At 37.9% G+C, this 25489-nt stretch overlaps 1 protein-coding gene across 6 annotated transcripts in view; it reads left to right on the plus strand.

The window, feature by feature from the left end:
- NELL1 (neural EGFL like 1) overlaps positions 1–25489 on the plus strand; it is a 273189-nt gene that overhangs the window by 71055 nt on the left and 176645 nt on the right. For 5 of the 6 annotated variants that reach the window (XM_085063242.1, XM_085063245.1, XM_085063247.1 and 2 more), the window contains exons 11-12: positions 2842–2941; positions 11416–11544. In XM_085063242.1, the coding sequence (XP_084919368.1) occupies positions 2842–2941; positions 11416–11544 (229 nt within the window). The remainder of the gene's footprint in view (positions 1–2841; positions 2942–11415; positions 11545–25489) is intronic. The other variant, XM_085063246.1, reaches the window with a different exon arrangement.

Here is a 25489-nt window from a genome sequence, read left to right on the forward strand (position 1 = left end):
GTGGTTAGGAATGGTATTCCCAGATGTGCTGCTCTCGCTCAAACCATGTCTCTCTCCCTTCCCCTGGGTGGGATGGAGAGGAGAATTGGAGGCATAAAAGGTAAAGATCACAGGTTGAGATAAGAGCAATTTACTGGAATCAGCAAGGAGATAAGGAAATAAACAGTAACAGCAACAACACTAATGACAAAGGGTACAGGGAAGAGGCAATTGATCCACAGGGAACAACAGCACCCGACTGTTCCCTCTCCTCCCCTGCCACCCCCACCTCAGAGTGAGGTGGTACAGAATAAATAACCTCCTGCCCTGGCCATGCCCCTCCTGGCTGCTGCAAACCCTGTCCTGGCTGGAACCAGGGCACAGCTAAATCCAGACAAGGAAGAAAAAAAAAGCCACCAAAATAGCCTTATCTGAAATCTTGCTATTAACTTTCAAAGCCGATCATGTGAGATGAGCTGTTTGTTGTTCAGATTCTCACTGCATGTCACTGATTAGGCTTACATCCAATCCTTTTTTTATGTACTTACCTTTGTAATTACAAGAAATTTAATTATCTTGTTGTAAAGTTTTGACTCCAGATCCCATTCTTTGTGGATTGTATGTCACAATTGAAGCTTGATATATTTATTCCAGAAAAAAAAGTCTTTTTGACATCTATTTCTGTTCACATTCTATGACTGCTACATATGTGCATTGAATATAAAAAGGAGTAATTTTTCTAAGGCTGCCTGAAGCAATAATTCTGAAGTGTGAACTCTTCTTACTTATCTCGGTGGATAAAATCTGAAATCTAATGATGATAATTCTTATAATTGGATCTGTACTAGTTTGTAACAAATTAATTTTAACCCAAAGAACATTCAACATGGAAATGTTTTAATTGTTTTAAAACTTAATTACAAATAAGTCTAATTTGTTTTCCCAAGATGCAAATTCTGCAGAAAACAGGAAACTTAAGGAAATAAAATCTTACTGTCGTTCAATTAATGGAATTCTCAATTTCTGTTCTTTTATCTCCTTGTGAGTCACTAAAGAAGCTGTGAGCTTGGATTAAATTTGTCTTTAGCTTTTTGACTCATCCTGACACTCACTTGACTTTCCTACCGTTTCTTGCCATATTTTTTGGCCAGATTTATTGTCAGTCAACACTTCCTGTCCATATGCTGACATACTGTACTCTTCCTGCTGTAATTGTCCTGTCTGAGCTTAAACAGGCAATGAGTTACAGCCAGAGCTTTCCGAGCTGGTTGTTTGATAACCTGATAATAAACGATGGCTCAGAGCATTGGCTTCTTTTACCACCTTTGCTCCTGCATTTCACGGGCAGCCGTGGGGGATTCCTCCCTTTCCCCCGTGTAAGTGAGGTCAGGAGGAGCCCTAACGCCTCCATGAACTTCACAGCACTTGTGGGCTTTTGCTCTGGTGATGTGTGCTGCCTGTGATGCTGTAAGGAGCTGTGTTTTCTTACAAAAAAACAAACCCTGATGCCTGTGGGGTTTTTCAGCGTTATCTTTCGTGACAGCAACTGATGCGAGTTGCCAGTAAAGACAATTGGCCCTGCTTAGCCTTAAGGTTGTAATGTCAGGGGCAGTGATGGGCAGTGATTGCAGAATGGTCAGATTTGCATTCCCTAGGTCAGCTGCACTTCTCAGTGAGTCTGCAGTGATGAGAACTGGAAAATGGAATTTCTTTGTTTGAGGAAAGCAGAAGTTCTTGTTCCACCTTTTCGTTCCACCATTTGAGACGTCATGAAAGGTATTTTGGGAAGAGTGGGAACTAGATTAATGTTAAAAAGGTGTATTGGCAACATAGCAGGCTGCCTGCTTTCTTAGTGGAGTTTCACAGCTTGGAAAATGAGATTACTCAGGTGTGGACAGTCCTGTGGGGTAGTTACTGTAGTTCCTACTGAGCAAAAATCCTAGTTAATCTCAGCTCCACTTGCCAGCTCTCAGTGATGGCACAGCTGCAGAAGGGGTGCTGAAGAAGTAAATTATGGTAGGAAAAAGGCTGGAGGGGGGGATAAGGTAAAAGAGAAGGCTATTTTGGGACAAGGTTTTAAGAAACAAAGAACTAAAGAGCTGGAGAGCTGTTTGATCTGGAGATAGAGTGAAGCTGATCTGCTGGATGGAATAAAATTTGGTATAAAAATCTCCTCATGAAGGCTCTATGTCTATGATTATAGAAAATTTCTACCAGTATCTGGACATCCTATCACAGTCTTATTCTAAATCTAGAAATCAAAATTACAGAAATGTCTTTAGCTTGCTTTTACACAGCAGTTTCTATAGGGATATCTCAAGATGAGCTTCCTTCTTTGAAGGACCTGATTTTGGAAATCAGGTGATCAGTAATTCTGAAGAACAGACCCTTGTGATTGGGCATGACAGAACAACACAACAGTTGAAAATGCTGGCTTTGCTGTATGTGTTGGAATTAAATAACTTACCAGTGAAGTATGGAGACTGGCAAATAAGAGGAATAAAGCTCAGACTTGCAGAAATCAAGAAGACTGTCTTTAACAAAAACCTAGGGGGAAATTCTTTAATTCCTTCAAGTACTCAGAAAGAAAACTATACTTTGAGACTATGTATTTGGTAAAACTAAAACAGAATTTTGAGCTGAAGTGCCTTATTTTTTAATAATTTTATTTTGATGCTGGGCAGAGAAATGCACAGTAGATGACTTAAGGTTTGATGTTATGATGGAACAAATGAATTTAACTTGTTAGTTTACCAATGTTTTTACTGGAGGTTGCCATTGCTATAAATGGAAAATTATGTGATCCTTGCCACCGCGTGTGTTTTCACCCATGTAATTTTAAAAAATGTTGTTTATTTTCAGAATGGAGTTTTAGTAAAAGTAACAGAGACTTGTCCGCCCTTGAACTGCTCAGAAAAAGATCACGTTCTTCCAGAGAACCAGTGCTGCAGTGTTTGCAGAGGTAAGCCAGAGTCTGTGCATGCTTGGAAGGAAAATAAAATTGTTGGAAGGAAGCAAATTGTTGGTTCAAGAGGGGAATACGTTGGAAGGTACAATGCCTTTTGAATAAGATATTAAGTACCTTTATAAACCTGAGTCTAAAACCAGTCTGTGATACTTCTTTGCATAGAAGACTTACCAGATAAAAAGCTGCAATTGCTCTGAATTAGGCAGGATGAGGGAGTAAAGGAAGAGCTGGGGCAGAAAGGGACCATTATCTCTTAAGAATTCCCATTGAAAGGATGTTATATTTGAAGAAGAAATGCATTTTGTTGCGTAAACTTGCAACTGCAGGGTTTTGAAAATGTGTTTTTAAGGTCTGCATTTTAATACCCTGAAAATAATGTTAAGGAGCATTAGACATGTGCAGGCTTAGGTGGTTATTGAGGGCTGCTGAAATATTTCTCTTGCCTGCATACAAATTCCTCCAGTGCCTTTGCAGATGGCGATGCAGGGGCTCTGAATCTCTCCCTCTGCCAGTTAATATTAATTAGTAAATATGCATGGTTAAATATTTACTTAGGCTTTGAACTGAAACACACATGCATGTGGTTGCAGAGACCAGGAGGTTTGAGGCTGCCTGCTGGGTCATGGTCTAAGAGTATCCACATTCATTTTTTGTTAGTAGTTTCTAGAAACATCTGCAACTATTTAAGCAAGCAGTAAATGTTGCTTCTCTGTCCCTCAGAGGGCTTGATGTCTTAATGATACTTCTTAACAGATGGCCCAGTTTGATGTAGTGCAGTAGTGGAAGAAATATATTCATTACTTAAAAGGATTAGAAATATGAAAGCTTCGAAGTTGATGAAAGATAAGTTCTGTAATTATTCACTTCCATGTTATTGTTAGTGATAGGTACTCCTTTTAGATATTCATCCTCAAACTGGCTTCATTATTTATAATATAGGATGAATGTGTATATTTATGTGATGGTCTCTAGAAGCAAGGGAAGGAACTGCATTTTCCCTTCTTAGGAATTCAGGTACATCATGCTTTCAATTTGATACGTTGAACTTCCACTTCAGTTCTGCTTTAGCTGACTGCTACAACAGTACCACCTCCTTTTGTATTTCATCATTGCTGTTTAAAATTCTTTAGAAAATGATGGCTAAAGATATGATTAATTTTGTCAACTTTACAAAGGCATAAATTGAATTTAGCACTCCTAAGTTGCTTTTTATATCTTGAAGTAGAGTATATGCTGCTTGACAGTTTTGCTTCAGTTGCGTGCAACCAAAAGTGGTAGAATATAATTTTATCACATGTACTGTTGTTAAAAATGGGTATTTGTTAAGAATTCCATATTTGGTATAGGTTTTGTCAAGCAAACAGATTCCCTCTGACATGGCAAGCAGGGCAAGCAGGCCATAGTTTCTGATCCTGTCCTGTGCCAACCTGTCTTTTACTGGGAAAGGATAGAGTGCTTCTCTTCTTTGCAAAAATGACTTCTTTCAGAGACTATATTCAGCTTCTTTTTGTCCAAGCCCAAGTAGGAAGGAAGAAGTATTGTAATGATTGTTTTCTGAATAATCAGAATGTTTGTTGGAAGGCCACGTGGATCATTTGCACATCATATGCAGATTTCACATTATATATATATATAATGATGCAGTTAATTTGCTGCATTAGCCTTTAGCTAAGCCTTAAGCTAGTCAACAGAATATTTAACAAGCATTTACTAGCAGTGTTAAATGAGAACATTATTTCTGTGTGAAGTTTGTCAGTGCATGCTAGTGACTGCTAGGTTCTGGGTTTTGCATCAGTTTGTGTTGTCTTTAGTATATGTACTTTCCACTGTTGTGGAAACAGAAGACTTCTACTGGATTTCATGTTCTGTAGAATCATAGAATATATTTGCTGAATTGGGCATGGGTGACAGGTTTGCAGCTTGTGCTTTTCTAGCTGCAGCAAAGGAATTTCCATGTAATGGAAGGATAAATATGAGGGGACCAACAGAAGGAAAAAAAAAAGCCACAGAGAAATACAAAATCTTTATGATACTATGGTATGAAACTGTACCCTCCTCAGCGATCTTGGGAGTATTTACCACAATAATAGATAAGTGCCATAGGTTATGCAGGGTAAAACATAAATCTGTGGTGTTTGTGGAGCTGGAAATTGAGAGTCAGCAAAGAGCAGAGTTGAATACTGTGATGAACAGAGCTGGTGGGCTTCCTAGATAGTCATTATCGTTTGGAAATGGTAGGAAAAGCAGAGACAGCAAATAATGCCTGCTCTTCTGCAGGTTTGCTACATGAGCTTACAGCTTAGCAAAAGGTAATAGTGTATTGCTAAGAGGCAATTTCCACATTGGAGGAAGATGATTGTGTGAGGTGTAGAGCAAGGTGAGAATAGCAGGAAGAGCTCTGCTTTCAAATGGCAGTTTATTTTTGTGGTTTGATGTACCTGAATGCATAAATGGGCCTCACCAGATCTGTATGTGGGATCTATCCTTGGCTATTATGTAGAGTACACCCAGTTTTTCCCTTCACCTGTGTGCTTTAATATAAATGTCTGCTTAAACTATGTGGCCACTTCATACTTTTCAGCAGGACAATGTGGTGTTATTAAACTGTCTTTTAGGCTTACAGAAAATTCAGTTAATTTTCAAGTTTCACAAAGAATCATTGTGTCACAAAATATATTTTTCACTACTTTTTTGAGAATCACTCATTTTTCTTACAGCATGCCTGCTACATTTTTTATAGCCTGGGGACAAATCTAATACAAAAAACAGTGTCATAAAAGTGTTTTATTGTTCCCTTTAGCTGTTTTTCTCCTTGCCAAAGACAGTGTATAATTTTGAAAGAGTGGGCTTTTTTTTTCTCTTTTGCATGAGTGATTCAAATAAAATTTCATGAGAGAATTTTTATGTTATGCTCACAATTTTAAATACATAAAAATAGCCTTAACAGCCGTAGCAACTTCAGATGCACTCCTCTTAAAAGAAGGAGTGTCAGGAAGTAATGAAGGGCAATTTTGTTTCTAGAGAAAATAACTTCTATTTGCTGTCCTGCAGAATGGTGGGACTGATGGGTTTAGATTGACTGCTGACAATCATTAGCAGGAAAGGGAGAATCTTATTGATGAGCAGCATTTAAATCTAAAAATGGGGCTTTTGCCACCCTTCTTAATGCTGCTTTGCTTTGTTTTTGGGGAGTTTTTATTCTTTCAGTTAGAGGGTGTGAAGCCTCTTCAGTTTTGCATGCTTCTCATCTCTTCCCACCTGGCTGTGAAACTGAGATTTGACTCTTCAGAAATTGAGTTTTTTCCCATTTATTGCTGCGAGGTAGGAGTTACTTCAAGGTTTTAAATTTATTAAGATTTAATGGCAGTTGATAAATATGAATTAGTTTATTTCTAAACACAGCCGCAGCATTACTCAGGATTTAGAAGAGCTTTCTATCCGAAAAAAAAAGGGGAAATCTTTATAAGCTTGTTAGTCTGTGTAGTTGCCATTATTCTCCTGCACACAGATAAGCACTGTGTAATAAGCTCTGCATTCAGGGAGCAGCTTGAAAGAATCTATGAAGTTGCTGTTTCATGTCAGAGCACGGAGTTGTGGGACTACAGTCTCTGAAGGTGGAAAAGCTGCTGTTCAAAGTGCTGCTTTGCTCATGACTCATTAAAAAACTGATGCAGATCATGGAAAGGCATAACTGGAAATGCAAATTTTAAGGCTCTTCCTATCACTTCTGCCCTTACAGATTTGCCTTACGTGTTTATATTTATAACGTGTTTATAAATATAAATATATTTATAATATTTATATTACCTTACGTGTAACTGTGGGGTTAAATCATGACAGAAAAAAGATTTTGAGGTTGAAACTACCTTGGACTTTTGAACGTTGGTAGTGCTTTTTAACAGCGGCATTATGACTGTTTTATTTTTATTTTTTTTTAAGAAGCCTCTCAATGTGAAACAGTGAAATATGAAGGATAGCTTCTTGAACAGCAAGAGAAGCAGGGGTTTTACAGGATTTGATGTGAACAGCTAAGGGTATTGTAAGAGGTATAGGAAACAGTACAGGTGTTATAAGGAATCTCTCAGAAGCCAAGAGAAGCTGTAAAAAAAGTAGGAATAGGTATGGATCTAAGATGTATTGATTCCAGCTGTAGTCTTGAATGAGTTCTTGCATTTTACAAGCCATAATTAAGCCAAATGACCAAATATATTAGGTCTGTAAAAAAACTGGATGAAGCACAAAATAGCTTAGCATGCTGCTCTGCAAAAGCAGGTTCTGGGAACCACAACTTGAAGATGTTGCTCAGAAAAATAACAGCAATGTCCAGGTGTCCCAAAATGGAATAAATTGGTAATTTGAGATACCTGGCTGGGGGCCACTAAGGACTAGCCAGTTGTACAGTCCTTGTTGCTGCAGAAGTGACAGTTTTGTCTGCTAGCATGTGTCTGGTTCTTTTCCTAACTGTCTTAGTACGTTTATTAATGGTCATTCTAGAGTCAGAATGAAGGAGTAGAAAGAAACCTGTATTTCTTCAGAAAAAGATGGAGCAAACATTTCAGCAGCCTTGATAAAGGAGGAGAGTAATGTTATCAGAAATAACATTGGGGAATGAACAGAGGTCATCAGGCCCATCAAAAATCTAAACACACTCTTCAATATTTAATTCCCCCGGTAGTATCTAATTGTGTTTTGAATGACTTTGAAGGGCTGTTGTGCACATTTATGATCGTGTGTGTGTGCACAGGGGAAATGGTTTCTGGCATCTGTTCTGAATGCATTCATCTGTAATTTTAATTCATACTTGCCTTGTCATCTGTGCTGGCCTGAAATTAGTTAAGATTATCAGAGCTGTTCAAGATTTTCTGTGGTTTTGTCAAATCCTCTCCAATTGCCTGCTTGCTGAGATGTGATGATTCAAATTGAAGCCATTTCTTGTATTTAGAGAGGAGCTGACTGTCTCAGATAAGGTTTTGCTGAATGTTCTGAATGAATTGTTTTTTTGGCTGGGGAGTGGAGCTGCATGCCCTCTACTGTCTCCCACCCACCTGAAATTTAGAGATCCCACTGCAGCATCAGCGTGTGGTTTTGCCATCTCTGTAGGTATCTTTAAGGAATCTTACAATCCATTTCCCACCAAAGAACTAATAAGAATCAGATATTTGCCTCCAAAACTCCAGCTGGGGAGAATGGAGTCCAAGTTCTAAGAAATCCCAGAACCACACTTCCTTGATATGCATCTTTTGTCTCTTTTGAAGTGCTAATTTTGCATTTTTGCTGGGGAAAAAAAAAAATACTAGGAAAAACCTCTGATCCAAGCAATGGTGTGCTGCTTCTGACAGAGGCACAGTGAGCCCTTGCTCTTCTATGCTGTCATGTGCATTTTTTTATTGCTGGTTAACCTTAAATGACTGTTGTCTTTTATAATAATAAATGCCAATGTAATCTAGTGATGTAGTAGATGTTCTGTGATTGTGTATTCCTAATGACAGGAGAAAAACGAAATGCCCTTTAGGGCCTTTATTTTCTCAGGCTGGAGTGTTACTTTTAAAATTTAATTTCAAAAATTACCTATTAAAATTAATTATTAAAACAATAAAATTATTATTTAAATAGAAAATATATTAAAATAATTATTTTAAAGCTTAATTTAATGCTCTTTTAATAGCCTTCAAGCTTGAAAACCTGATTCTGGATGGACACTGTTCATCTTTGAGTTGATAAAGGGAACAAAAGCAATGTAGGTTTTTCCAGAGAATTTTTAAAAAATGGGTGACAGCTCTATTGGCAAAAAATGGATAGCTAGGGTAGCCATCCTATCTACTGATAAATTAAATTTCAGAGGTGGCAAATAAACAATGAAGGATTCACAGGGCTGTGATGTTATATTGAAAATTAATCACTGGCTTGTGTTTGGGAGAAAGTGCTGTTAGGGAAGAGTGGTTGGTCTGGGACTATTGTAAGAGTTGACTCTGAGAAGCCATCCATTTGGCTAACTGAAAGTCTTAAATTTGCCATGATTATTTAAGAATAATCTTTAAAATCCACATATAACATACAATCTTAACTTAGAACAACAGAAAAAGCGGAAAAACCCACACAACTAAACAGAAAGAAAAGGAACAAAAAAGAAAGTTCCCTATACCAAATCCACAAATATCATTATCACAACACAAGACAAAAAGACAAATTACACAAAGTCCACCCCTTGACCCTTCACTACGATTACAACACAAATTTCCCACTGTCATTCTACTTTAAAAACATAGCCTAATCCTTGTTTTAGCCATTATTTCTCCCAAGGTAAAATGTTGACTCACTGGGATAGAAAGAAAGAAACATAGAATTTTGGTACAGAAAGTTGTATCGCTCTTCTGCACTCTCGTAACGAAAACATGTAGAGAAAGATGAAATATTTTTACAGGTCTGGATGAGGGGGAAATAGAAATAAATATAAACAAAGTACACTAGGACAGAGTAACAATCCGCACTGAATTAAAATGTGATATTTTTGTATTGCCTGGCTTAATACACTGATATGTTACAGAGTTTCTGACCCAATAATAATCAAATCAAATCAGCCTCGCACTGTGTGAGCTCAGAGGAGAATTATTATTCTAAAGAAGCAGGAAACAGACTAGGATGTCATAGTCTTAGGGGAAAGAGTGACAAAGAAACTGTTATAAAACTTGTTGTCTCTTGGATGTTATCTGGCATGCCAATAGAATAGCAATGCTGCGTGGGGAGCATAAATTAGATGCTGAACAGATAAATTTGAGGAGATGGGTTCCAGTGTTCAGTTTCAATTATAGTTATAAAGGCAAAAATGAGAAGTCAAACGCTGTGATTGCATAAATGACTAAAGGCAGTGTATTGGCACCCTGTTTTACCAGTCTGAAATGTACCTGGGCTTGACGAGGCTGTATGTAGAATACTTGAGTTGTTTTTACCAGACTGTGAAATGAGTAAAGACTAGAAGGGAGAACTGAAGTTTTCATTAAGGGAATTGGTTCTATTTAGCAAGCTGGATTACAATGAAAGAATGAGCCAGCTGAGCACAAGGAAGATACCTTAGCTGTTAATAAAATTAATTTGAAGATTAAGTGTAGAATTGGATGTTGACACTAAATCCTTTTTGCTAACAAGCATTAACTTTAAAAAAAAATTACCTCAAAACTTCACATTAGATGATCAGATTCACAAAGTTAGTGTGCACTAAACTGACATAACCCGAATGTTAAATTAGTAGACGACTAAAACATGTATTTAAAAACAAATAAAAATAGGGTATCAAAGCAAGGATTTGAACAAAGATACAAATCTGGCATTTAGATGTTACAAGTCCTGGTCATGTTTTTCTTAGCTGTCTGTAAGGGGTGTTAGCAAAGTTTAAGATCAATGAAGTAGAACTTCTAGTTTATGACCAGGCAGAGCTGGCAGAAACTGTTCTTGTATTCATAGAAGCCTGAGTTGGAATACAAATAGGTGGTGGCATGGCTGGGTTTCTGCTTTCCCTCCTTCTAGGACAGAAAATGGAGACAAAATAGGAATTACTAAAATGACTGCTTATATATCTCAGGCAAATAGAAATTGACTCTTGGATAGTAACAGAGAAAATCCATAAAACGTACACTGGCAGAGGGAGGAAAAAAAGTTCTGTTGTCAAATTCTGTAAGTTATTTCTTAACTTCCAGTGGAGTGCCTTTAGAGATGAAGTTACAATTACTTTCACTTCAGACTTCAGCAGAGAAAGATGTTGACATGTCTTTGAGAAATACCAAAAATCACTTCAGCCACTTGTGCCTTTACAGAAGGAGGTGGGAAAGTTCATCCTATTTTTAGAAATGACTTCGAATGGAATGAAAGAAACAGTTCACAAAGAAACTACTGACAATTTGTGTGAAGGAAAAAGCAGGGATTAATAAAAATGCTCCTCTATAAAACATGATGCATGGGATAATTATAAACTGTAGAAACAATTGATCTGGATTTGATGACAGAATTCCAAGGCAGTGTATGAGGTTGCTTTGACTACTGGTGCAGTTTTGTGCCATGTCTCATTTTGGTCTGCTAAAAGCACATGTGGTTATTCATAATAAGAGAATTTTGAGGGTTTTTTTTAATATATATATTTATATATATATTACACTTTTCCCTTTTGATGTAAGTTAGCATTTGTACTTCCTGACAGTCAGAGACTTAATGCTGCATGGGTTCTATAGAACACTAATGAATTGTTGTTGCTTCCTGCTTTGAAGTTTTCTCCTGAATAAAACTGGTCATAGAAATATTCTTTTGAAGAAAATGGTTGTTCTGAGAATGAATTGATGGAGAAATCCAGAAAGCCTGTGTGCACCAACCAAGTTTATAGAGAGAATTTGGAATGTAAAAATGCCAAAGTTTTTGAGTGATATCTGCATATCTGAACTAAACGTGTTTTGAAACCCTGTTGCATGTTCCTTGCATTTCAGGCCATAACTTCTGTGCAGAGGGACACAGGTGTGGTGAAAATTCAGAGTGCAAAAACTGGAACACAAAAGCCACTTGTGAATGCAAGAATGGTTATCTCTCCGTCCAAGGGGACTCTGCCTATTGTGAAGGTAAACAAAATATTCCAAGACCTGTTCCCTGAACAACTCATTCAAAACCATAATATGAAATAAATGGTAGATGGATGAATTTCATTTGCAAAGTTCAGTTTCATGATGGTGAATATCACAAGGACCCTTTTTGTTTTCATAAATAGAGATTTAAGATTACAGGTGGTGCTGGACCATCCTGTGGTCATATTTCATTGTTGCAGTTGTGTCTTTGCACACCATGGTCATGCTGGCATGACCATTTTAAAAACACTGTTTTTCAGAGAATAGCACGTATCTTGTAAAATGTTTTTTAGAGAACAGTGTCTTTATAAGATACATTAATTTAGGAAGTGGGAATTCTGCAGGCATTTGTGAGAATGGTAGGTGTGAAGGAGTACTGAGGCTCAGATATAAAAATTATGACCTGCAGTCCTTCCTGAAGTACTTCTGTGGGACAGGTACTTGACTGAAATGGTTTTCCTATGTTCCACAAGAGACCTATTTCTGAGAAGATTGTAGCTGAGGTAGTTCTGTTCATGTGTTACTCCATCACAGGAATGAATGCAGTGGAGTATTATTCTCTTTTTTGTTTCTCACTGTTTTCTAGAGCTTGTTATTCATAGCAGTGATGTAGTCCTTAAAAAATAAATGCATGATTCAATATATACCACATTCCTTCCTGCCTTTGCACTGTGGGCTGGTTTTTCTCTAATACCCTCATATGTCAGGCTGCAATATTTAATCTTTTGACCATCATAGGAAGTTTTTGAGCTACTGTGTAAAAACAGTTTCCCTAGATTGTTTTTCCAGCAGTATTGGTGATGGGAGGGGATGGCATTTTTGACAAGCTGTTAAAGTATAGCATAAGAACTGAAATACTGAGCACTGAGGATGAAAGAATAAAAAAAGACATGCGTGGACTGTGCTTAAATGATCCTGCATTCATAAGAAGGCTTTTTAGTGTATAGGAGTGAACAGGATGGCTTGAAATAACAGTTTATAAATGTGTTCAGTAACGTGCAGCTATGAATCTTATGTTATTTAGTCATTTCTCTACAAACAAAAATTTGAATAGTCCTTTATATTCACTTCCAGTGGCTGGGAAAACAGTTCCCACGTGTTCCTGAAGGTAGGCAGTGGATGTATTGTGTATAGAGGGAAACTTTTTTATACAAAAAACTGTGAACAAGTGCTTTGTATGTACTACAAGGACTTCTCAGTCATCTGGCTTTTTATCAGCTGTGATACAAAATCCAGTATTCTTTTTTCCTGTTTTAAATAATGACAGTGCTTAGAATTTTTATTTGCCTAGTCTCAGACTGTCCCTTTTTTCTTCTGTGGAAAAGATTTAGACACCTTCACCCAAGCAATTTCGAGTTATTGCCAGTACCTTAGTGGTAGTGGTGGTGCGAAAAAGAACTTTTTAAAGGAAATTAACAGGAATTGCAACATACCTTGGTCTATGTTGTATAAATTTTTGGAAGAGCTAATTAAATCCCTGATTTCTGTGCATGTGGGTGAAACATGAGGCAACAGACAAAACAGCTGCTTTTGCTGCCTGCGACCATGGGGTAGAGGGGAGTGTTGTTTTCTGCATTTTCTGAAATTCTAAATTTGCTAGATGGAGTGTAGTTATTAGGAGGTAACACAGGAAGAGAGGCCCTTGAGCAAGGGGAGCTACAGCCTGACAAATTGATTAGCTAAGAGGTGACTCCTTTCAGCCCTGTGAAGAGCTTCTTTTCACTCCTCAGAACAGCTTTCTGCAAAATTTCTTTTTATGCCTCTCTAACCTCATTCCTCTCATCTACGTGTTTAATCTGCTAAATGGAATCATTTCATAGTTGGCTGTACAACAGTCTCAAATGCATGGTGAAGCTGTGATTTAAATAAATGAGGACAAAGCCATGGATCTGAAGGTACAGTTTGGCAGGATGTTGCTATTGAATGGGGTGGATTTCTAGTTTTACTCTTTTGGATTTCTGTGTGTAAGAATGAAATACTCAAAACGCCTGAAAAACAAGGACTAAACAAGCAAAACACCTGTGGAAATAAGGAAGATCTCATGCTCAGCTGTAGTTCTGAATTTGTCCTTGCCAAGCCTTTAAACTTCAGCTGTGTAAGATGACTGTTTCCTTTGAGATGGCAAGGTTAAATTATTTCAAACTGATGATATGTGCTGGTAAGTGGCACCTTAGTTTAGAGTGCTCCAGATCATTAACTCTGAGTTTTTCAGATTTCTCATCTCTTCCAGTGTACTTGAAGTAGCTGTGCATGTGAATTGTGATGGGTGGTATTGTTTTACCTTACCTGTGATTTTACTGTTATTTCTGCTTGCTCTTATTCACACACTTTTATCCTGCTGGAGTTTGGCATCATTTTCATTTTGTAAGAACTCTGAAGTATTGTGTGTGAGTCTGCTCTGATTTTTGATAAGTGTTTGTCTCTTCTGTTTTAACTTCACTTATTCACATTGGCAGTACAGTGGAAAAATGAATTAAAAAGATCCTAACTTTTATCAGAGAATTGGCATCAACAAATCCGCAAAATAAATAATAAAAACCTGAGGGGCTTTTGCGATTAATTCTAAGGACTTTTCAAGTACTTAGAGGCTTCATATGTCAAGATGTACATATAAGATAACCACTCACTATATGCATTCCATTTTTGAAATAACAGAGATGTGTTCAAGGAAGAAAGCTTTTGAAAGCAAACAAGGAAATGAAATTTGTAATGAATGAAGGAGATAAGTGGAGATTCTCTGTGTTCTGTAAAAGCAATTATTTTACTTAAAAACAGAAAAAGTGGGGTTTTTTTTGACATTTGCCTACTTGTCTTCATATGTGAGACATAATTAGCATAAAAACCATTCATCTTTTGAAAAGAGATGTATAGAAACATTTTTATTAATCATGTCATATGAAGTTTACCTCCAGCTGTGGATACTTAGGCACAAGTGTTGAACCAGCATCCCTTTATCTCCATCACATATGGATGGCTAAATCCTGGGAGCCATGCAGGTGAGGCAGCCAAGAGCAAGGCCTGCAGCATTCAAATATTCCAGTTGCAGCAGTGTGTGATCACTTGCAGCTCTGCCTTCTCAGGACATGACATATGGAGCCCTGAAAGCTGCCCATGTGAGTGTTAGTGACACGTGGGGCAGCAGCTTGTGGCAAAACCAGGGCCAAAGTGGGCAATTCATCAATTCAACCTTGTGCTGATTCTTCCAGATGTGTGATGTGATGTTTGCAGCAGAGCTGCACATGCTTACAGACTTAGGTGTTTCTTCAAAGGGGAAAATCTCTGCAGTCTGTGACTACTTTGCAGTAATAGGACAGTCTATGTTATTGAGAACTAAGAGACAGGAAAGCGTCAGCAAATAGAGTCTGAAGCTCAGAGATGATAAAGAAAGGAAAATCAAACCTAATAGGCTGAAAGCCAGGCTTGTTTCTAGCTAGCATGCTGATCCTCACTTCCTAGACAGGCAAAGGGCCATCTCTTGTGAAAAGAATTTGGTGATTTTCTCCTGTATATTTCACAGGGAAGAGGAAAAGAGTAATATTTCTCTGCCACATTTCAGCTCCTCGTTCTTTATTACCCTCTTAGCTTGAAACATTAACAGCCCCTTTCTACCTCCAAAATTATGTCAGTACAGAAGTGATTTTTATCTCATTGCTCTTGAGCTCTGATCCATTGTGAGAACTGCTAAAATCTGCAGTGGGATAGATACCACAGGACAAAAGCATCTTCTTCTCACTGACAAGAGTGCGTGGAACAGGAAAATGAGTGCTAACATTAGCCATCCTTTCTGCACAGCTTTCTGTCCCCAGGAAGCATCCCATAAAAATGGTGCAGTGGCACACTATGAGGTGTCCTGTCATGTTACACAGCATGTGCTTAACTAGTGTCACCAGCCAGTGGTCTGTGATAACAGGTGTCACATAAGAAAGGATCCATTGACTAAAGCAGACCTGCAATATGAATATTCTCATTTTATTACTGCACAGTATTCTTTCCCTCTACACCTGAGTATGCTCTCCAGGATGGTTCTCATATGACCTCACCCTCACCTCAGTGCTGTTACCTCAACTTAAAGAGGAATCAATGAAATTCCTTAATATGTGTGAAAATTCATTCAGTTTTGAACTTGATAGAATGCTCTGGAAGCACTTGTGACTTTCAGAAAGAACATGACTCAGTCGCTCGTTCCCTTCTGTGCTCCAAACGTGTTATTTAATCTGTTGTTAACAAATTATTGCTCATTTCAAAAAAAATGTCACATAAGCTATGAAATGCTAGCCAAATTCAGAAAATCTGCCTACTTTGTGCTCTGAGGAAGAGTTATGATAATTTTACTGGGCTTGGCAGATTTTGGGAAGGTGAAATAAAGACGAATTAAAGCTTTGGGAGAAAACTGGGTGCTCATTTTCCTTGTGATTTGCAAATATGTTCCAGACACATACAGTGGTCTTCATTGCTTTCAGTTTCTTTTCCTTTGAACTTGATGTCAGATGTAGTCAGGAAATTCTTCACAGAAAGATGGATATGTATATATATATACAGAAAATACCCAATCTGAAGATACAATAGTGTATCAAAGTTTGGTCAGAAAGTGCTTGTTTTCTGAAAATCACTTAGAAAAAAAATGACAACATACAAAAGGAGGTGGGATTTTTTCCCATTGTTGCAGAAATCAGGAAAAATTAACCTTTTTTTAGACTGCTGATTTAGTTCCAAATGCAAAGACATCACTATCAACATGCTTTGATGAAGAAAAAAAAGTTTAATTCTGTTGCAAAACATAGTGGAACAAAAAAATCTTTCATCATACGGTGTGGCTTCTGTTACGGTTCCGAAGATGAGAGAGATTCATAAAGCTTATCTCTAATATTTAATCCTTTGACTCATCACATCCTGTGCATAAATAACTGTTCAGTGTGCAGAACTTCCCACAAGCCGTTTGAACTGAGCAAGAATAAACCCAGTTCTGCATATGGCCCTCAGAGCAGGAGCCTGCTGGCAATCCGCTGGGTTTTCACAGCTGCTGTGTTTCTTGCTCTATAAAATAAGGTGAATTTTGTTGAGTTTTCCTCTCCTCCTCTGCAGTGATTTCACTGCAGCTGTTCCACTGTGGCTGGGGAGGTGACATTACCATTATGTGGTTGCACATAAACCTTCTGTGTGGCAGTGATGTACAGCTGTGGTTTTGGGGTGGTGTCCACTGGCTTGACCTCTGGGTCAGCTTTTAATGATCATCCTTCTGCTTGCTGTGCTCTCAGAAAAGCTGCAGCACAAGGTGTGTGTTTCCTGCAGGTGTTGCTCAGTGAGCTGCAGTAAACTTCTGTTCTGTGCTGTATAGCTGTCCACATACACACAAATGTAAAAGTTCAGGTGATTTCATGAGGGTAAGATATTGGGACACATGTTGATGGTAAATGCACTGATTTTTTTCTCTATGCTGAAACCACAGGAAGGCAGGAGAGAAGAATCTAAAAACGTTACAGTCAAATCATCATCTCAGTCTCAAAGACAACATTAATGGCAGTGCTTCAGTTGGAACAAAGGCCTCAGGGATATTTAAAAAACAAAACCCAAAACCAACCCTGCGTGCCAAAAACCCCAAACAACCCTTTTGCCCTTGCTTTTGATAAAGACATCACTTGATGCCAGGTTGCTTTTTTACAAGTTCACATTTTCTTTGAAAGGCATTTGTTAACCTACTTTATAAGACTTCAGTTACCTAACAGGTGTCAAATTAAAATTTCTGCTGTGTATGTAATCCCATTTATCAGTGAAAGTCACTTCTCTTGGTGATACAATACATTTGTCCTGCCTACTGTTCTCACAGAGAGAGACTTTTTATTTAAAATTACATCCTTAACCATCACATGAACTCAAATTCATCTTTTAAAACTTGAGCAAAGGGTAGGCACTTGTCAGTCAACGTCCTGCCTTCGTAGTATATGGACTTCAATAAATGAGCCTGCAGATTTCTTGTGCTGCTAGTGGGGGAGACTGAATTAAAACCAAAATAGACCCTTTCCCTCTAAAGTTCATAGGATGGTGGTAAATTCAAGGCAGAGATTATATTCTTGCCAGTGGACAGAAAGATTTCAAGCAAAATAATACAATTTTTAACCTAAGAAGATTCAAGGGTTGTTGGAAGGTGATGTTTGTACCTTAGGTGGCTCTAGATAGATTATTGCTGTTATCAAAGCTGCTTTTATACTTACAAGGTAATTAGTTTAAATTCATATTCCAGCTACAGAAACCTGGAAAGTGGAATTATTTGCTATCCCTGGAGTAACTTTAGTTCTTTTGGTGTAATGTCATGCTGAGATTTATATGAAAATAAATTCTAATTTCTGATAAGGTAACCATATGCTTTGGTGTTGTTGTAATAAAGTGTCATAAATAATTATGGCTCCCAAGGAATTCAGGCTTGCAACTGTCAGTTCTTGTGTGAGTAACTTGCATTTGAACAAATTATAATCGTTGTTAAAGGAAAAAAATCCTCACCCCTTCAGGATGCCAGTGAAAATCCTGCTCTGAGGCTGCTGAGATTTTTGTTCACATGGAGAGATTGGGGATCTTGTGTCCCCAAATCAATTAATGCTCTAACAGCTTAGGGTTGCATTCTTCTGAATCATACAGGATATAATTTGATAGATGGGTTAATGAAAACCTAGTGCCACATTGTTGGCTGCCAGTTGTAGTAGAATCTGACTTAAAGGGTGATCACTAGGAGAAAAAAGGCTATTGCATGTTCCTTCTGTGTCAGTGTAATTATCTTTTTCACTATAATGAGCCTTTGTCATGTGCAGACTGGGAGCTTCAGACAGTTTATTGGTGAAGCTCTCCTGTTGAGTTAGGAGGGGCAGAAAGGATTTCCTTCCTTTCTAGACTCTTCTCAGAGAGGAGTTCTCAGTGCAGTTGGATCCAGGCTTAGCCCCAGACTTGGTCAGAGCTTTGTATCTAAAGGATTGTGTAGGTGGAATTGAACCTTAATATAACTTTGTTCCACAGGGTTAAGGATGGCAAACCAGATATATTTATCTAAAAATAAATGATTTAGCATGATAATGTTTAGAGTAAAATATGTTAATCAGAATTGTTTACAGTAAAGGTAGTTGTAGCCACTTGTATAGTAAAATGCATTATTTTTGAAGCAATATTGCAGGCATTATATTAAATTTAGCAAAAGCAATTATTAAGTAGAGATTGATGTTACTCACCCATAGCAATCAATGACTGTGGGCAAATCTCTTTTGCTCACCCTCCAGGATGTCCCCATTAAGGGAGGAATCTCTCCACACTCCAAGGAGGGCTGTGCTAGAAGGCTTTGCCATCAAACAGTGGATTTGGGTTTTTGTAGCATAAAGGGATTGATTGTCAGCCCAGTGTGTCCTGGCCAGCTGGGCCAGCTCAGCAGCTTTAGTTATCAGTAATATCATTTGCTGGTTCCTTTATCAGGTGCTTTACCAGGTCTGCCACATCTCCACCTTGCTGTCAGGAGGTTTAACTTTGGGATTGATGATTGAGGATTACAGCTGCCTTTTACAGACAGCTGTAAATAGGACATTGTTCCAGTTGTTTTACCCCCACTCCAGGCAGAGCATCCTGCTACACCCCTACAGCAAATTGTCCCCACTGCATGTTCCGAGTGAAAGAGGGAGAAATCCATGCAGTCAGTGGGGATGTCTATGTCCTCCACTGTCAGCAGAAGGAGCTTTGGCTGGTTTTTACTCATTAAGCCCTTGTGTTGGTCCTGGTATTTCCAAAATTATTTTTTCAAGTTACAGTGCAGTGTAGCTCATGTCGCATTCCTGCTGGTGTCAGTGAAAAAGGGAAACATTTGAAAGAGTTTTTGATGGAATTCTGACAGTTTAAATCAGGTAAGTGCTTGCTTCAAGCATTTGGCAGCAGAGGAATGAAAAAAATCAGCATTGTTCTTCTGATCAGAAGTTTGTTTGTGTTTGAGCTGGGATGAAAAATACTGAGAAATGTTTGTATATAATGAGGATTTGTATGGACTTTTGCTTGGATTTGGATGGAAGCCACTTACCAGTACTATTATACAGGTTGCTAAAAATCGTGGGCTTGGCTCTTAAAATGTACAGGTTGAGGTGCTGAAGTTCTGCCTTTTTAAAAATCTGGGCTATAACAGAAATAGTTAAAAATAATGACATGTGGGCATGTATGTGTGTGTGTTTATGCATATATGCAAAATGGAGCTTTCCCATTCCAACACAACAGCCTTTAGTTACCCAGGATCTGACAGAGTTACGTCTTTCTCAAGGGCCTGTGAAGTTCAAAAGGGAGTTGGCATAGAAAACCTCCAGTTAACTTCCAGCCCAAGTTTTTCCTGTGATTCTGTCATCTTGACCTGCATCAAGAGCACTGGAGGGTCACTTTAGATGCTCTTGAGTCTCTATGGTTACCTTCTGCAGTGCTTGGATATGTGGAGAGTGCAGTGATTTAGCCTCGTTGAAAGTCTTGAATTGAGAAAAAGAGAATGTCTTTTAAATGCTGGCACTTAAAAACATTTTTTCCAGCTCTTGGAGGAATTTTGATGGGCAGTTTTGATGCTCAGTCTGTCTCTCTGTTACTCTTAGAGGATGATCTGGGGGCATGAAGTTCTCACAGCCAGGTCACAGATAACATGTTGAATTGTCTTGATTCTGACTGTGTAAAACTGCACGTTGTAAGTGGTGTCATCTGCCTGCTTCAAAGTCTGTGCTGGCAGTAGTAGAGCAACAGATCCAGTTTTGAGGCTGCTTGAATGTTGGCATGGGTGGGTCAGAAGAGGGAAACAAATGCACTTGTTCTGCAGCAGGATCTGTTTCAGACTGAAAGGAGCTCCCTCCAGCCCCCTGGATTTTGAGAACATAAATAAAAACCTGATTTTTATTCTTATTTATTTATTCTTATGGAGAAACCCGTATGAAGGGCATGGAGGACTGATCTAAGCCTAGAGAATACAGAGACCTGAGGTAACAGATGCAGTGAAGTGAGTGTAGAAAATCACTTTGTTCAGGTTTGTGTATAGATGTTAGGGATCTTGGGAAAAAATATCATTAAACTCCTCGGGAGCTGTTCTCCTTACCATGGTGGCTCAAAGAAAAAAAAAAAATTTAAATGCTTTGAAGGAGTTTCAGCTGCTTGAGTACAAATGTATATGAGGCTCTGGTGCTTCTTGAGGAGCTGCTGAGGCAGAGGTGGGCAGTGACCCTGGGGACATGGTGGCACTTTGCCTGGCTGCAGCCTGTCTTGGGAGAAGGGGACAGGTGAGAAGAGTGACACCTTTACAGAGGAGGTGACAGTGAAAGGTGAGGACTTTGGGGAGCCAGGAGACTTGAAGTGTCTGTAAAATAAGTGACAAATGCAGGAAAGGACATCCAGGAAAGGACATCTAGCAGGTATTCTGTGCTCCCCAGTTGTGTGATTAATCTTACAGGATTTGTTCTACCAAAAGTTAGTTGCAAAAGAAAACCAACAGAAGGCAACAAACCAAACAACTCCTTTCTCCCCACAGGTGTTAATTTTTTTTATTAAAACTACTCAACAAACCAAACAACCACTCCTTTCTCCCCAGCAGTGTCACTTTTTTTAAATTTAAACTACAGAAGGAAATTAAGATTTTATCCTTCACTACCAAAAAACCCCCCATCAAACAAAATGCCAAAATCAAATGGAAAATATAATATGGCTTATTATAAAAATATTTTTTAAAATGATTTTTAATAGCAAATATGTTTTGCCCTTGGTAATAGCATAGCTGGTGGCTGCTGCAGTAAATATTCTCTATTGTCTTTTCCCTTATGTGAATTTTTGTTTCCCAGTAGAAGATAAACAAAATTAGTTCTAAAAGTACAAGGGTCTCTAAACCCGTGACAATTGTCAGGTTATACTGACACATTTTTCCCTGGAAAATTTAGTAAGGGACTTACTGATTTGGTTCTGGGTATCCAAAATTAAAGTACATGCGAAAAACAAAGCACAGAGGTTAAGAAATTATTGGAAAAGACATTATTGTTAACCTCAGGCTTTGCTATGTGGTTTGTTCTCTGCTCTTTTTTTACTATTTCAGCATGCATATTTTTCATCCTTGACCAACATTTCTCCTTACGGCTTCTGTTCAGATAATTTGGAATTGAGTTGGATGCTGATGGTACAGGCTATGTCTGTATTAAGTGCAATCTATTCTGAATTTATTAAAAGGCATTGAGCTTTTGACATTATCCAGATGTAGCTGGGTTACACTGGTGTATAACAATTTTAATGTATTTAGACAATTTCAGACAACAAATTTAATATATATAGACATATTTCTTTTATATATTTGCATCAAGTTTTATTTTCTAATAAAAAACCAGTTACTTGGTTTTTTTTCAATGCAATTCATTTATGGAAACGCATTCATAGATTCATTTAAGCAAAACAACAATATATTATTTATTGTGTTGCATGAGGAGCTGTATTTGAACTGAAATTAAAAGTAAGACTGCTTTTCCCAGTTGCATCATTCTAGTAAGAAGAGGAATCATGTGTATAAGATCTGTCTGTTTCCTGGGGTGTATCTGGGCAGGTTTGTCTGGTTTGGTTTACTGCCTGGAAACTGCAATAATAGTGCCAACAGCATCCTTTGTTGGGTTGCCAACCTATTGTGAGCTTTACTGGATGCAGTACTTCATAAGGAACAGCACAATAACGCCACAAAATCAGCTGAAGTAAGTGGAGAAAAGTAATCAAACTGCTTACATTGCAAGAAATAAGTTGTTGGGTTTTTTTCCCAATTTTCCTTACTAAATGTTATTGACAGCTGAGGGCAGACATTCTATAAAATATTCATGTAGATATTTAATTTTTAGAAGGAGAATTCCTCTTAGTCTGTAAGATTTTTGACAGACAAATCAATTTCATTTAGGTAGGTAGCTGCCTCTAAAAAAATGCATTTTTCTAATACATCTACCTCTGTTTAATGATCTGCTTCTTTTTACCTGAGTCTTTCTGGAGGCTGGTGAAAAGAGTTACAGAAAAAAGTTAGAGTGAGACTTTAAGTAAGTGAAATTAGTACAAAAGTCTGTACAGCATCTATAAAGGTAATTCTTATATTGATGTTAGTTTCCTGTTGATTTGCTGACTCTTACAATAATTTTAGTACCTTTCTTTCTTTCCAGAAAAGATACCTTCCCATTTTTCCAGTTAGTGTGTCTGTTCTTCATGTCTAAAGGGTAAATTTCAAAATACCCTTTGGGTGTTCACTAGAAAATTTTTCACTACCTGTCCTTATCACTTTCCAATTCTTAGTTTTCCTAATTTTCATTTTTTAATTTCTTTCAATTCTTAATTTTCATTTCTAAATTAGACATCTTCATTTTCCTTCCTGCTATGGACGTTTTCTGATTAATTGCATTATATTAACCTAATTATTTTATTGCTTCTGTTGAAGATGTTTGCTGTATTTATATCTTGTGTTGTGTTCATATCTTGTCCTGAACTCACTCGCTGAAGCTGGATGTGCCTCATATACATGAAGTATATAACATGTTATATATATAATATAACATAATAACATGTGGTTAATACTAGAAAATTATTTTCTCTCCCCTAACAGGTTTAAGAAAGTTCTTGAAAATAATTAGGGTAAAATCAGCAGTGCAAGTGCCTTTTTGTCTCTCATCTTCCTTAGGATTGTTTACTTCTCATTTTCATTTAATTATTTTGTTTCCCTAATTCTTGTGACTCATATTTTTCCCTCCAAGCTTTCGCCAGAGGATTTGGTATATAACCATGTTGCTGATGCATTCCCACCTCCAGGAGTAGGAATGATGCTGATCAATTTTTCTCCACAAAGAGAAAAATCCTTACCCTTACCTTTCCCCTTACCCCTAGAACATGGGGATTGTTTTCCACTGTGAGTTCCTAGGCCAGGGGAATTTTGCAGTACTTACATGGATGTGCATTGTTGCTTTAATGACAAAACTGAAAATTGGGAAGCCTGTGGGAAGGTGAGGATCACTGATAAATATTGGGATCTGTGTAACCAACAATTGGGCTAATTCAGACTCTTAAGGGAGAAGTGCAAGGTTCCTGCATGGGAGTTATTTTCCAGCTGAGCACTTTGTTTCACTGGAATGATACAGTGTCTGTTCGAGAGCCACTGTTTTGGTCATGAAACATTTCCTCCATTTACTCGGGCACAAGTGACATTAACCTTTGAAGGTCAGGCCTTCTGCTCTGTTCTAGAGGTTTTTTTAACCCATTACCCCTTGGGTGACTTTATTTGCTTTTCAACTTTCAGTCTAGTTAGCTCAATCAGTGCTATTGTGAAAAGGTCAGTGGCAATCTGAAGTGCATGCAGCTTGTAGAAGAATGCAAGGCACAATTTCCAGTCCTCCTTTTCTGTGAGACTCAGTTCAGAGCCTGACACTGTCACTGTGTGTGGTTTTCACCTGATGATTTTTTCATACAAACAATAACATCAAATTTGGCTAAAACACAGTCTGTCTTTGTGGCTGGTAGGGAAGCTGATGCTCGACAACATTAGAACTGCAGTGCACCAAAATCCTTTTTAGTAGTTAGAACCTTGCTAATTTTATGTAGAAGGCTGCAAAATGTTGAATATTATGAAGATGTAGACCTTTCACCATGGGCTGTTTTGGTTGTCAGGGGTACCTGGGTTTGTGTTTTGGGTCCACCAGGAAATTGTCAGGAGAGTCTGAGAGCGAACAGATTGTGCCAGTCGTTTCTTGGTTTGCAGTGGCATTATTGGGTATTCAATAATGTGCAGCAGATGATGAATTTGGAGGTGAGCTGAACCATCCTCTCTCATTAAACATTTGGAAACAAATGAGTTTTAGTTTCAGGTGAATAGAATCCCTTTTTTTTTTTGTTTTCTTATTTAACACAATGTAAATAACTGGAGCTTGGTTACATCTATTTTGCAATTCACATAAATCTTGAACTGAATTAATGAGGAACATGGAAAAGAGGACTGCATCTTGGACATGGGAATCTAATCAATGTGTATTCCCCTGAGCTATATCTGTTTTGTGCTAGGTTCCCATTGATTTTGTAAACATTTTAGTGTTAGCCATAATCCCCTTCGAATATAAATCATTCCCCGGTAGTTTCTCCTGTATTTTAATTAATTCTGAGCTGACTGGCTTGAGAACTCTTCCTTCAGTATTGTTACTAAACCAGGTAAATTCTCCCTTGTTCTCTTCACAGCCTTACTCTGACCCCAGTGAAATCTGTAGGCATATAGAATTCTTGAGAACTGGTGAAGCTGAGAAAACCTGATATAACCAAAAAGTGCCAAAATTAGAAACTACAAAAAAACCAAAAAAAACCCCAAAAAACCCAAACAAAAAAAAAAAAAACAACACCCAAAACCCCCACAGAAATCTTGAGGGAAAACCAACCAATTTTGTAGTAAATTATTTTCTTTATTTTAATTTGTATGAGTTCCTGTTACAGTTGATAACACCCTGTCCTTCAGTAGAAAAAGGAGACTAAAATGGTCCTTGTGAGACTGGAGAGCTGGGACAGGGGCTTTATACTCATTCTGGTTTAAGGATACAGGAAACATAAGCTGGCTGTCCCCTTTTAAAATTAGTTAGTTGGAAAAAAAATTGGAAAAAAGAATTTGGTTGGTTGGTACAATTTCTTGGCTTCAGTCTTGGAAAGAATATTACTTAAATTGAAGAGATTATACTGAAATTATTTCATAGTGACATAAGTATCCTACAACTAGCATAAAAACTGGCACTGTTATTTCTTGAAAAATGCAAGTACAGCAGAAGCTGTTTTGTCCTGTGGATTGAAAGACTGTATCATCAGGTGAACTGTTTGGAGCTACAGGGGATAAACTGAGTTAGGAAAGTCATAAGTTTAGCAGCATCAGACACTGTTCTTTGATATTCTTGGTTGAGGGCGGGGAGGAATTTTGTTTGAAATGATT

This window comes from Lichenostomus cassidix, chromosome 5, assembly GCF_008360975.1.
Source record: "Lichenostomus cassidix isolate B80296 chromosome 5, HeHo_3.0, whole genome shotgun sequence".
Classification (NCBI taxonomy): domain Eukaryota; kingdom Metazoa; phylum Chordata; class Aves; order Passeriformes; family Meliphagidae; genus Lichenostomus; species Lichenostomus cassidix.